Source organism: Alosa sapidissima, chromosome 5 (genome assembly GCF_018492685.1).
Source record: "Alosa sapidissima isolate fAloSap1 chromosome 5, fAloSap1.pri, whole genome shotgun sequence".
Lineage (NCBI taxonomy): Eukaryota > Metazoa > Chordata > Actinopteri > Clupeiformes > Clupeidae > Alosa > Alosa sapidissima.
In genome coordinates this window covers 23419046-23432810 of record NC_055961.1, presented here as the reverse complement: position 1 = coordinate 23432810, position 13765 = coordinate 23419046, and the positions used below count along the sequence as shown (strand labels likewise).

At 45.5% G+C, this 13765-nt stretch overlaps 1 protein-coding gene across 2 annotated transcripts in view; it reads left to right on the top strand.

The window, feature by feature from the left end:
* The first annotated feature begins 198 nt into the window (after positions 1-198).
* nova1 (NOVA alternative splicing regulator 1) overlaps positions 199-13765 on the top strand; it is a 38912-nt gene continuing 25345 nt past the window's right edge. The window contains exons 1-2 of one of the 2 annotated variants that reach the window (XM_042091468.1): positions 199-973; positions 12693-12836. In XM_042091468.1, the coding sequence (XP_041947402.1) occupies positions 814-973; positions 12693-12836 (304 nt within the window). In that variant the 5' untranslated portion in view covers positions 199-813. Of the gene's footprint in view, positions 974-5273; positions 5925-12692; positions 12837-13765 lie in introns of those variants that run through there. The other variant, XM_042091469.1, reaches the window with a different exon arrangement.

The following is a 13765-nucleotide window of genomic DNA, read 5'->3' as shown; positions in this document are numbered from 1 at the left end:
CCAGTCGATGGAGTTTTGCTCTGATGATAGATAGATGATAGATAAGTTCAGTTCAGACATATAAGGCAGGCAGCCTTCCATCGGCTCTCGAACAGAACCTTGCGTGGATGCTGATCGTGACGTCACGTGTGTGCCTGCGCTCTGGCAAGCAATTGGTCCAAGGATGCGCTGAACACACGGCCGCTATTGCTGCCTGTGCATAGTGTCCAAGGAACAGACACTCAAACAATAATTCGCCATCCCCCTATTCCAAGACAGCAACATCATCACCAAAACTGTACAAGGAGTCGTTGACGGAGGATTCATTCGCGGGCTGATTAAATCGGAAGAAGGCAGCGATATTTCTTTTGGGTGTTCACTTTTTAATCCTTTGATGTGCACTGATCTTAAGTTGTTTACCTTTTTCGTAGTTTTTGTCGTGCATCATATCACGCAAGGCTAAGCTATAAAAGCATCTTTAGCTTGGAGGACGCCACGGCGGATTTAATCGGAAGAATACAACTACGAGCCAATACTCTGAAAGGTTTCAAGTGACGGGAGAGCGGTAATGAACACATTTCACTCAATGGATTTTTATATTTAGAGCTAGATGTGACGCTCCCCCCGGCCACCACCAAGCTAAGACTGGGGAAGGCTCTGGCACATGCACCGCATGGCTTTTCATTTTACAGTGACTAATAGGGCATAACTATTACGACATCACAAAGTCGACATACAGAATCTAACCATTTTAGCTGCGTCTTTGGCTCACGACGAGTGCTTTGTCGCCGGCGGTTGTGGAAGAACACGATCTGAACTCCAGCCGTTGTGAAAATGATGGCTGGTGGAGCTGTTCAACATAACGGGATATTCACGAATCCTCACCACCACAGTCAACCGCCCCACATGGAGTCGGATCCTCCTGATTCCCGAAAAAGACCACTAGAAACCACCACGGAGGAGGCGAGCAGCACCAAGCGCACAAATACAGGGGGTAAGACCGTCCATAATGTTTGGTTACGCAGTGGACTGCATAGTGCAAAAGTATTGTGCGTGTGCGCTGTCGCGGCTGGGCCTTGTTTGGCAATGGGCTAGTCTACGCTGCATATTACTTTCTTAGCAATGATGACAGTTGTGGACATGCAAATACGATAATATAGTTGGCGCATACTCGACGACAGGGGTTCAGACTCTTTGTAACAATTGTTAAGGCTCTTTCAAGGCTTTTGTTATAACACAGAGTGCTGGCATTTTTTGTGATATGTTTATCAAGTACTTAAAATAACTTCTGTGATTCTTTTGTATATTTGTCGATATAGCCTACACTACGTTGCTTGCCTAGCGCAGTAGGCTACCAACTTGGGCTACTAATCTACAACATCTGGCGATTTTAGCATTAAAACAATAGTATAGCTAACCATTAAAATCGCAACATTGCATCTGTCTAGCGTGACCCCTCTAACCCCGCGTTTTGACAGTATGTGGGGGTCTCGGTTTAATTGTCTCCCATGTGCGGGTAGGCGTGCCTAATTGAGCATAAAATGAATGGAACCAAAAAGGCGCCTGCTCTGCCCCGAGAAATCCATTGAAATTCAGGGGCAACCATAAAAAGAACAGGCCAGATTAGTGGCTTTCTTCTTTTCTTGCCACTTTCCCAGCTAAAAAATGGGTAAAAGGGTCCCTAATGCGTTGTGATGGTGACAGACCAACCGTTTTTTTGTATATCCCTGCCAGTTTGCTGGCGGTTATGGCTTCTGTGATATTCTGACTTAAAAAGAGGGCATGCAATGGTAAGAGATAAAAATCAAACACGGGACATTTAGATTCGCACTGTAACCTGACTCAGTTTGACCTCGCTTTCCGTAGCTGTTAGCCAGTTGACCTCATTTGAACTTTGGGATGCAACATAGTAATATTTAGCATGGCCAATTGGTCATTTGTTTTTATTGAAAGCAGTGTTGCAGGCCCCGACCCTATTGCGAGAAAACATCACATCTTGAGGATTTATGGAGTTTACTTTGGATAAACAAACAGAAACGTGGGTGGCGTCTTCTGTGGCGCATACCAGCTGCAACATGCCTCTGCTATTTGTCTTGTAGCCTAGTGGCAACGGAACTCCGTGAGATCCCCAAAAACATAGTATTGGTTACCACCATGCCCAGCTTTTAAACTGCTAACCACACGCCTCCCTGCTAGCTGATATTGCAGTAGCAAGGAGACACGTGTTGAATGTTTTCCATGATTTATGGAAAGCTATTGAGCTGAGAAAGTTGGTGATGAGAGCGCCTGGAATTCGATTAAGACGATTTATGTATTTTCTCTCTCTGCCTCTGTTATGACTCACGCTAACAACTGCGGCTTAAAGGAGAATTCCGGTGTGATATTGACCTAAAGTGTATCGAAACATGATACCGAGTGTGAACGTATGTCTCATAGCCCATCTCGGCTTGTCCCCTGCACTCCAAAATCTGGCGCTAGTTAGCCGATGCTACCAACATCTTTTTCAATAGTGGTGCTTCGGCATCGGGCTAGCCATGCAAATAAATCACTGTTTTACACCCATTTACGAGGCTCAATGTATCTCCACACTTCATTGGTAGACTTCCTAGGGCCCTGACATTTAAAACGAGACATTGAGAACTTTGAAAAAGCACTGGTAGTTTACTTACAAGACGATTTATACAGACAGTATCTTCACGAAGTTTAACGTTTGCAGCCATCTTGAATTTAGTCACGATAAGTCGAGCAACGAGTAAGAATGAACAGGTATGATAAGGGATCAGATTCCAAAAATAATTCAGTGGAAATGCATGGATTCCAGTTGCTGCTATTGGAAGAAACTGAAATCCATGCATTTCCACTGAATTATTTTTGGAATCTGATCCCTTATCATACCTGTTCATTCTTACTCGTTGCTCGACTTATCGTGACTAAATTCAAGATGGCTGCAAACGTTAAACTTCGTGAAGATACTGTCTGTATAAATCGTCTTGTAAGTAAACTACCAGTGCTTTTTCAAAGTTCTCAATGTCTCGTTTTAAATGTCAGGGCCCTAGGAAGTCTACCAATGAAGTGTGGAGATACATTGAGCCTCATAAATGGGTGTAAAACAGTGATTTATTCGCATGGCTAGCCCGATGCCGAAGCACCACTACTGAAAAAGTTGTTGGTAGCATCGGCTAACTAGCGCCAGATTTTGGAGTGCAGGGGACAAGTCGAGATGGGCTATGAGACATACGTTCACACTCGGTATCATGTTTCAATACACTTTAGGTCAATATCACACCGGAATTCTCCTTTAAATGAAAACAAAAATACTGGGGGACTTTCAGATGAACAAATTGTAGCATTAATTGTAAGCATAGCAAAATACACTTATGACTATGAGTAGCCTGTGTAGGATACGTTTAGCATTGCAGTAGCCTATTAATATCACGTATTCCACTGTGGTCATAACAGTGCACTTTCATAATTGTTAGGCCTACTTTGAAAAGTGCTGTGACTCCCTTCTACCAATAGAAACTTACAGTTGTATTAGTGCGGACTACAGTGTAATAATAAGATTTTATGACAACAATATAAATACTTGTATTTCTATTCTATGAAGTTTATATGACAGACTGAAATGTAGTATTTGACTGTGCTATATAGCTAATCATTAATTTGTCCGAACATTGCTTGTTATGTGTTAGAATTATATAATTAATGTCAAAGGCTAAGTTCTATTCTTAAGATACAGGTTTCACAATTGTGTAGCCTTTACATCATGCATGATATAGGAGTACATTTGAAGATTTAATATCTTTATTTTTTTGTTGTGTCATGGCTGTCATATTTGTCCTGTGACTTAATGCATGCAAATCATGGACGAATTTGCTTTCGCATGTGAATTTGGAATTGCATGTGTTTGTATGTAAGCCTGTAGAGGGTGTGTGTTTGCATTAGTAGGCCTACAACAGATATGTGAGGAGGACACAATGTAGGTTTGTGTTTGGTAGCTTTTGTAAGTTCACATGGCGTTGCATGTTGAGTAGGCGGAGGAGAATGAAAATGCCGTAGAGTGTGTGTTGATGTTTTTTCATATGCTGATGGATTTGGTCACAGGTGTGTGTGTGTGTGTGTGTGTATGTGTGTATGTGTGTGTGTGTGTGTGTTTGAGAGAAGGACACAGGTGCCCTTGTGGAGTGGAGTTGACGTGAGTCGACTATGAATTTGCCAGGTGGCGGGTAGGGGAGGGGTCCCTATAGAGACAGAGAGAGAGAGAGAGAGAGAGAGATGGAGGAGGAGGAGGAGGATCCAGCCTTACAGAATGTCCAGCCGATGCACTGGACGTGATTGGCTTCTCTGATCAGAATACATCCTAGTGGCTCACAGATGCCTCAGTAATCAGGGAAAGGAGAGGCACGCCGGCTTTGCATTTCCTTTGCTGAGGCACTGAATTAGGCACATATGCAAATGAACAAATAAATAGATAAATGATCACTAAATAAATACACAAGCAAGCACATGCAGAAAGAAAAAAATATTTGTTGAGACAACTGAAAATCACCAAGATGTGAAGTGAATATGAATGATGATATAATATACTCAAGCCAAGCTTATGCTGCCCCTCCCCCCTGTCCTCACTATGTACCACCACCACACATACGCCAATTTGTGTGTCCACCGCCCTCTCTATAGGATTTATAGGCAGTGATTTACTGTGGCCGACCCCCATAGAGACTATGCGGCAGCGCTTCGCCATTCTGCCATTTTCCGAGAGGCGAAAAAGCGAATAGGAGCCGCATTCACAAACATGGCCGTCTGAGCTTTTCTCTTTCTCTCCCTCTCTCTTTCTCTATCTTTTCATTTCCTCCTCATCCATTTTTTTTCCCCTCACCTTGCAGCTCCGTTTCGTCCACAATGCACGCAAGGTCACTGTTCTTTTGTCTTTCGTCATTCCTTTCACTCTCTCTCTTTCTCTTTCTCTGTCCCGCACCATACGCTATACGTCCATTACTATCTCTTCATATTTTACTCAATTGTGATCGGGGTGTTTCTATAGCGTCTTTATAGTGCTGCGTCAAAGGAGTGCGTGGCGGTGGGGGTGAGAGGAGTTGGTGGCAGTAGAGAAGAAAGCCCTGTTTCTCTTTCTCTTTTTGGAGGGGGGGGGATTGGAGAGGAGATGGGGGGGGTAGGGGGGGGTGTATCACAGAGAGGACGGGGGTGGGGTGGATGAGATGGGGTGGGGGGGGGGGGGGCGGTGGGTGATTGGACACGCTAGGTGCCTCTCTCCTCACTGCACAATGCAGCACAGGGCCAGGGCTGGCGATGAATATGGATGAGAGGCAGTGGAGAGAGAGAGAGAGGAGCAGAGAGAAGGAGAGACCGAGAGCGCACAACGAGAGAGATAGAGAGAGGGAGCAGGCGAGAGAAAGAGAGAGAGAGGGAAGGGTGATGCAGTGAAGGAAGAACCTCAGTCCAGCGCAAGGAGCTCAACAATGCACAGCGTCTCTCACTCAACTATCCAACAGCAGAGGTATTAGCATCTTCATACAATCTCAGCGCGAGCAGGCGAGAGAGTGGGAGCAGGCAATAGAGAGAGAGATAGAGAGAGAGAGAGAAGGGGGCCTCTGATTGCGGAGCATGGAAGGGATGCTGTGCTGACGTTCGCCGCCAGAACCCCCTCCCCTACCCCCCCAATCCCCAACAACCTCCCCCCTCCCCCTTTCCCTCCCCTTTGCCGCCCCCCGAAAAAATTTTCGGAGACACAGAAACCCCGGGAAAGGAAAAAAAGAGGGTCGACTGGGCGCCGCAACCGTTCGCATTCCTCGACGCCCGCCGGCGTACCTATGCTCTCTGTCCTGTCGTCAAGGTGCGTTTTCCAGCATCAGCGCTCGCCTTTGCCACTTTGATGGCCATCTGACGAGGAGAGGAAGCAGACCCCAGCGAGAAGAGCAGAATGGGTAAGAGAGAAATCTGCCCCCCTCTTCAATCCCAACCTCCAACCAACCCTCCCACCCCCCTCCCAAACCTCCGCGAAACCCACAACCCGCTCCCCCTTTGCTTGCTCTTTTGTTGACTTGTTGAATCCAATTAGATGGTTTTGTCTCTGGGACTGACGCCTGTTGTCATTTTCGCCCTCCAATCCTGTAATTTCGGTCTATTTTCCCCTTGTTCCCATCATCATTTTGTTCATCATTGTGTGTGTGTGCACGCGCTTGTTCTTTTCACTCCCTCGTCCTTGCGGTGTCTCTTAGGGGGCAGGCTAACCCTTTTCAAATGCAGAGGCATTTGGGTGACTGTTGGGGCTTCGTGGTGATGGTCACAATACAATCAAGGGGGGCTATTCAGAGTCTCATTGCAATGTTAACCACCCCCTATCTCCCTTGCCGACCCCCCCCCCCCCCCTCATTCCTCTCACTCATGCCCATGGTGTGACAGTGTTAAACTCCCTTGTGTTGGTGGGAGCGTGCGCATTGGTTATCTGTGTACGTGTGTGAGTGAGTGAACGTATGTACGTTTATCACTGGATCATGGGTTTAAGCCCACAAGTGTTTGGCGCAGCTTAACCCTGCCACGTTCTGCTGGGCTCTCCCCCTTGGTGATTAGGATAGCAACAGATTGTCCTATTTACTCTAGTACGCCACACGATAGAACCTGTTACTCATTCTGCCTGTGAGTTTGCGCACCGCATGTCAAATTAGTGACAGAAAACACTGCCGCAGGAAGGGAGGGAGTGAGATAGAGAGGGAGAGAGAGCAAGGAGAGAGAGGGGAAAAAAAGAGAAGAGCAGAAAGGAAAAAAGGGAGGAAAAATTACAGTGAACATGGCTGCCATCTCTCCGTTGTAGCAAAAGAAGTGTTACAAAAGGGGAGGGATAAGACTGTGGCCTCCAGTCAGTTTGCTTTCTGTGCTGACAACAGGTATGCCTCACATACAGATGCGCACACACGCTCCGCTCACACACATACACCCCCACACACACACACACACACTGTTTCCAACAGCCCATACAAAAATGTCTTCTTTAGCTTGTATCCTCATGGTAACAATTGCCTCTTGTCATGACAACCCTCCCTATGTTCCCAGTAGCTATAGAACGCTAGCTGAAGAAGGGTTCTTTGGAATGAGGGGGTTGGGAGACCAAGAACAAGAGAAAGCCCTACTGACCTCAGCTGTGACAAGATGACATAAGTTTCACCCTCATCACCAAGGTCATGGTATCACATCGGCGGCTTTCCCTCTCATTTCCTCACTCTCCCTCTCTCCCCCGGCCTTGCTGCTCTGGGTACCAGATAAGGGGAGGAAAAAGGAATGGCTTCCTCACCCTCACAACGCCTATCAGACTTTGATTGCAACAATGCAAGCCCATTTGGCGTGTTTTTCACCCCTGCATCGTGTTCCCAGCGCTGGCCTCTCATGCCTTGTCTCTCCCTGATTTCGCCGCTTTCAATTCATCTCAGTCCTTCTCCTCGCCTCGTTCATCCTCATCCTTTCAATGAATGCTCCCCTTCTCCCTCACTCTCTCTCTCTCTCTTTCTCCAGCCATTTTCTGATCATGCGCCAGTCTTCCTCTTCTCTGGTCTGTGATCATGTTGTCCTGGGTGAGCCGCAGTAGTCTGTGCTCTTGCCCATGGGATCAACCGTGCTTCTCCCTGCTATCATGCTGATCAGCTGCGTGCCCATCCATGCGTAGAGCGTCAGCTAACTGGCCGGCCGGTCGAACAAACAGTTTTCAGTTTGTCTATTTGTCCTTTCTTTTAGCTGTGTAGCGTAGTGTATCCTTCAGTACCCCCCCCCCCCCCCCCCCCCAAACACTCCAACCCCCCCTACACACTCATACATACACGCACACACACATGTCCTTCACGTAGCTGTGGCCGCAAGGTCCAAATGACATGGCGGCGTTAGCGAGGCAGTGGCAAAGGCACAGAGCGAGCAAGCGAGCAGGCAGGCAGCCGCTTCGCCAGCGGTGCACTGGTGGAGTGACGTCACCCCAATGCACCGCGTTTACCTGCAGTGTTCAGGTAGCTGGGTGCTGGGCTATCGTACGGTTTCGGCCGCGCAAAAATGGAGGGGGAGGTTGAGCTGCGTACCCTCAACGCCCTCTATCATTATGACCACAAACACACCCACGACCACCCTTTCATGCTCTCGTGCTCCCGTCTGAAGCCCCAAGGGACTCCCTCAACAGTGTCAGCCTGGTGGTCAGCACGACCTTAATCTCAGTCCACTCTGTGGATCTCCAGCTAGAGGTTAGGCTTGCCATGTCTTTGGTGTGTATGAGGTGAAATATATATGTATATATATATATGTGCACCTATGTGTGTGGAGTGTGTGTGAGAGAGGAAGCATATGGAGTATGCAATGGGAGTGAAAGGGAGATCGACTGGAAAGACAGGAAACCATGGTGGCGTGATTTAACATACAGATCACGTAGAGGTACTGACACGCACGCACACAGGCTCGTACACACTGGCACACATGTTGAGACATATTTTCGTGTAATATTTTCACTAGACTTAGCTTAGAGGTCTTCTGGGGAAAATTAGGAAATTCTAATGAATGGAAAAAAAAATCAGAAAATTCCAAGGTAGTCTGTGCGCATTTTCATACTTGTAGAAATACACTGTGTATTAAATATTGGAATATTTAAATGTAGTGTTACGAGTATGCTCGAGAATATAAGGTGTGTTAGTCATTGCAGTGGTCTAGGAATCTGCGGCGGTTTAAAATTAATATGGTGACCTATGATAGTTGCTCTTTGTGTGTGTGTGTGTGTGTGTGTTCCTGGTGCATTTCTGAAGGTGCAGTGGGCATGTGTTCCCCCCATGACCCTGAGCATGTGAGGTCTTGTGTGTGTGTGTGTGTCAAGTAGAGGAGGATGTATTTGTTGGTGGGGGGTCTGCTTTCTCACATTAGGGGGTGAATGACACATACCTCTGGTGTGGATTACATTTGTCAGCTTCAGTCAGGATATGCAGGGCTTGATTACTTTTGCCTGATCGCTCTGGTCTCATTTTCATTTGCTTGGATTAACAAGCCCTTCTCTGATGTTAAGTGCCCTTGTCTTGGTGGGAACATCTATCTCCGGCACCAGGGAAAAAAATAAAACGAGAGAAACGGTGCATTTGTTGGAGTGACAGAGTGCTGGAACATGACCAGCAACAAGAAGCCGAGAAAGAGAAGAAAGGAATCAGGGAATCTGATAGACAGTGCGCTCGTGCCAAACCAACGCCTCAACACCACCACCTCCACCACCTCCACCACCACCCCACCTCACCCTCCTCCTCTCTGCCTCTTGCTCCCCCCTCCGACCTCACACATTGCGGAGATAGTAGCTGGGTTTGGAGAAGACCTGGCCTTGACATGCTATGCATTCAGCTGGTCTAGGCCAGATCTGGGCCAGAGTTGTCCCAAGGGGGCCCCACCTGCTATGTAGGTGGTTACCCCTTTACTGCTCCACTGCATTCTCTTCTCCATCTGTAACATCGTAATGATCTCCTTTGGTGCTCCTCTCGCCTTCTCCTGGGTTAACCAGCATCCTCTCTGGGTTACCATCTCTCCTGTCATCACTGGCCTCTCGCCATTGCCCCAGCAAAGCTGTATCTACAGTCAGGTTTTGAAACAGGTCACATTACAGTGGTGGGATGAGGTCAGGTGATGATATATAGAGCTCTCCACCATCTTGTGGTGGGAAGGTGTAGCAGAGTTGTGCAGACTGCACAGGTGCTGGGAAAGGTTGGTGAGATCCCTCCACATGCCAAACAGATCAAGTGCCTTTTGAAGAGCTGATTCTTTTAGGGCTTGTCAAAGAGGTCTGTCCTGGTCTCTTGGCTCGCTGCTTTGCTTGTCGGCCATTTTTATCAACTCTTAACTGGCAAGAAAGAAGATGTCATTAAACTGAAAATGATATATAAAACTTTGAGTTGAAAGACTAATTCAACAACTCTACGAACTGTTTTGAGCAGTATTTGAGTAGCAAACCACAGGTTGATTAGACATATGATATAGATATTATTTTGTACCCCAGCTGCATTCAGTAATTCAGGTATATCAATTATTTTTACATCATATAAACATATTAAGTTGTAGTTTGAGTGAGAATACATCACAACGTGTTACAACACCTGGTCACATTTTGGCTTACATAATCAAACCTCCTTCAAACACTCCTTGCTCTTATATTAATAAATTATTAGCACGAGAGCAAATTAAATGACATAGCCATGAGCTAAGAAACAGAGTCCTGTAAATTAATGTGATGTAACCACAAAGTATTTAATTTTCAATGTTTTGTCGCCCGCAGGACTTTCTAGATCATTCTCAGTGACAGAACCTCGCACCTCAGAGGACTGTGTTACTGAGTGCTATCATGGTGATGATGGGGGTGAACCGCTGTTACAGTTGTGGGGTTTTTTCTCAGAGCCTGTACAGCAGTTATGCAAAAATGTGTTATCTTGAGTGTGGGGCATGTGCAGAGTATCCTGCCGGGGGAGTTAAATGTGGCTCTCCAGCACACAGTGACAGATGCCCCAGAGGCATAGTTGTATAGGAAGAAGAGAGAGAGAGAGAGAGAGAGAGACAGACGGAGAGTTGAGTCAATGAGAGTGAGTAAGGGTGAGATTTACAGAACAAAAACATGTAGACATGTTCACACAACAAAAGTAAAGGCCCAAAATGCACAAGCAAACAGGATTTTTTTTTTTTTTTAAATGCTATGGTCAGCTCCACAACATAATGTCAGCAAGAAAGTAAATGTAATGCACTTGTAGTTCATTTACATTTTCCTTGGGCTGATGGGACATGAAAATCTTTGCTACCATAGCAGTTACGTTACAGTTACGTTAGAGCACCAAGGAGCTTTGTCACAGGGAAACGAACAAATAAAAGGAAAAAAAAAGAAAGAATGAAAGGGAGAAAGAGAGACTACGTCACTCCCTGGCAAGTGTCTCCCATACAAATCTGCGGGATCAGCCTCCCATATGGTCGTGCGAGTTACACACACACACTGGACCGCAGTCAAGTCCTCGGCTCGCCGAAAGGCTCCAGCTTCTGTTGCACCAACACAGCCTGGTTTCACAGGCCGTCGTTCTGAGCCCTCGGCTCCTTGTCCTGAGCCGCGAGGCTGCTGGGGAATTAGCCCAGCGCTGGTAGCTACATGGCTCCTGTCTCATGGTGAAGTCTCGTGTACCCGACTTGTTAGGCGAGGGATTGGGCTTGGCATGACGAACATGATAAAACTCCGAGATATGGCAAAGTTAAAATTAGACTGCTGCGAAAAAAGCAGGTCAGTTTTTCTGCGCTCAGGGAAAAATCTGGGACAGAATGTGTCACCCAAAACGACCGAGAAGGAGAGAGAGAGAAAAAAAGAAAACTGGGACTGGCGATTACGGAGAGTCACCTGTGAAAACTTAAGGACAGGTATACGGGGGAGATCGAGAGAGAGAGAGAAAGAGAGCAAGATAGAGATGGAGTAGACTCATTTTTCACAAATAGAACTAGCTGTCTGCTCTGTTTGCAGTGGCCTCAGGGGTCTTCATATGTGAATGTCAGGAGCTCTGTAAAGCATTCATGATGTATTAAACAGAATTAAGCTCTCTTGTCCCTGTTGCCTACTACCCAGTCTAATTAGGTCACCATGACTGAAAAGTAATGCATTGGGCATCATCTATTTATTGAGTACCACAGAACACCAACATTGAACACCATTTTTGCATTTAACAGCATCTGTGATGAAGCCTTTCATGGAAAAACACATCAGGAAAAGTACATTAGTAGCAAAATTTTGCATCAATGATCTAATATCTCTCTCAACTGAGTGATCGGAACAGAGGCTGTGAAAAATAAGGCCGGAAAGGTTCTGAACATCTTGATGTTTCCCATCATTTGCAAACACTTTCAGTTAATCTGAATAGGCTGTTTTGTACTAGACTGTTCATGTTGAAACACTTACCTACATTTTGGTAAAAGATTCAAATAAATGAATATAAAGCATGTTGCCACATAGTCTAGCACAAGAATCCGAAAAGCAGCACAATATTTTAACATCGACATGGCAAAATCTTCTAGACATTAATAGACTGAATTGCTAAACCTAAGAGAGTTAATCCATTGCCTTCTCTGTATTAACAAAAAACTAAAAAAAAAAGAGATTAGAGCTGGCTATCGCTGTGTTCTGTGTTGTTTCCTTAGATGAGATACGAACGTACAGCTCATCACACTCTTTCACACTGCCTCTCCTTGAAGTACCACAATGCCAAAACGGCATTTGCAATTACCCCCAAACGAATGAGGGAGCAGGCCATTTTAATCGAGTTAATAAATCACTGGGTTACACCTGCGTATGTGGAGCCTCTGCAGTGATGGATAAAAGCACCTTGGTAGAAGTGTGAGGACTTGCCCATCCTGAGAAATGTGATTCCTAAAGCACAAAGAGAGTCGAAGCACAAACTACAGCATAAAGGAGACTTGACATGCAATTAACTGATATCACCTGATTTTGAGGCTTTTTGCGCTGTCTTGTTTTTTTTTTTTTTTTTTTTTTTTTGTGATTGTGATTGTCATGCATGTGCAATGCAGCATTTGTGGCGCTGATGTGAACCTATAAACAATGTCTCACTGTTTCAGGCCTTGTCATTATGGGATGCGTCGTCATGAGGCTCGGCCATGAGTCACACCAGGTTGACTTTTTGTTTCCTTCATGTCCTTCATTCCTCATTTTTTTGCAGAGGAGGGCGAGTACTTCTTGAAAGTGCTGATCCCCAGCTATGCAGCCGGATCCATCATCGGCAAGGGAGGCCAGACCATCGTCCAGCTGCAGAAGGAGACAGGGGCCACTATCAAGCTGTCCAAATCCAAAGACTTCTACCCAGGTAGGCCCATTCAGTATTGTGGTTTGTAGACCTGGTTTGGTTTTGCTGGGTTCAAAAGATTACTTTTGCTCTGTTGTTGCTAATATGATTTGATTGTGCTCAGTATGCAAGGTAATGGGGTAATTTTATGGTGAAATTGTATGTAAATCGTATGGCGACCGGTGTCATAGAATAATGCCTGAATGCTCACCAAGATACAGGGTGTCGCTGCACTGAGGAAATTACCTTGAAATAAAACTGAAGGTCATTTGCTATTATAAGATTGTGTGAAAAAATTATACATTTAAGGCTAGCTATATTTACATTTTGTCACTATGAAATACCTAAGTTCTTCTGAATGCCAATGACTAAACACCCATATGTAAATTCATGCAATCTGAGAGACTATTTTTTGTTTTGCTTGACTTTTTGCTGATGTGCTATATCACCATCAAGACAACTCAGCAGTATGGTGGAATTGGTTCAGTCTAATTTGAATGTTTGTGCCAGTTGCTGATCTGCTCAGAATATATCCTGGAATGTTGAAAAGAATACCCTGACAAAACATATATCCACTATGAACAATCTGAAAAAAGGCCATCTAGACATAATCCAAGTGTGTATGATACACACTCCAAGCACAGTCGTAGTTTGTGTGAATTATGGAACCATTGGTTTCATAGTATGAAATTCTTTCATTATGGTGGGGGATATTTATTGACAACAGACTCACTTCCGCATGAGTGATAGCAAATCCATGGCTCCTCGTTTTCTTTTTGGATACTGTGGTTGCATCTACCCCATCATCAGTCACCAATAAATAAGACTGATTCAGCCTGAGCCCGGCTCCTCTAAATCAAGGCGATGCGATTGATCTTGCAGGGGAGGGAAAAAAACGAATATCGAAGAATTGTTCATTTCTAGAAATACTATCTTCATGACAAAGCCTA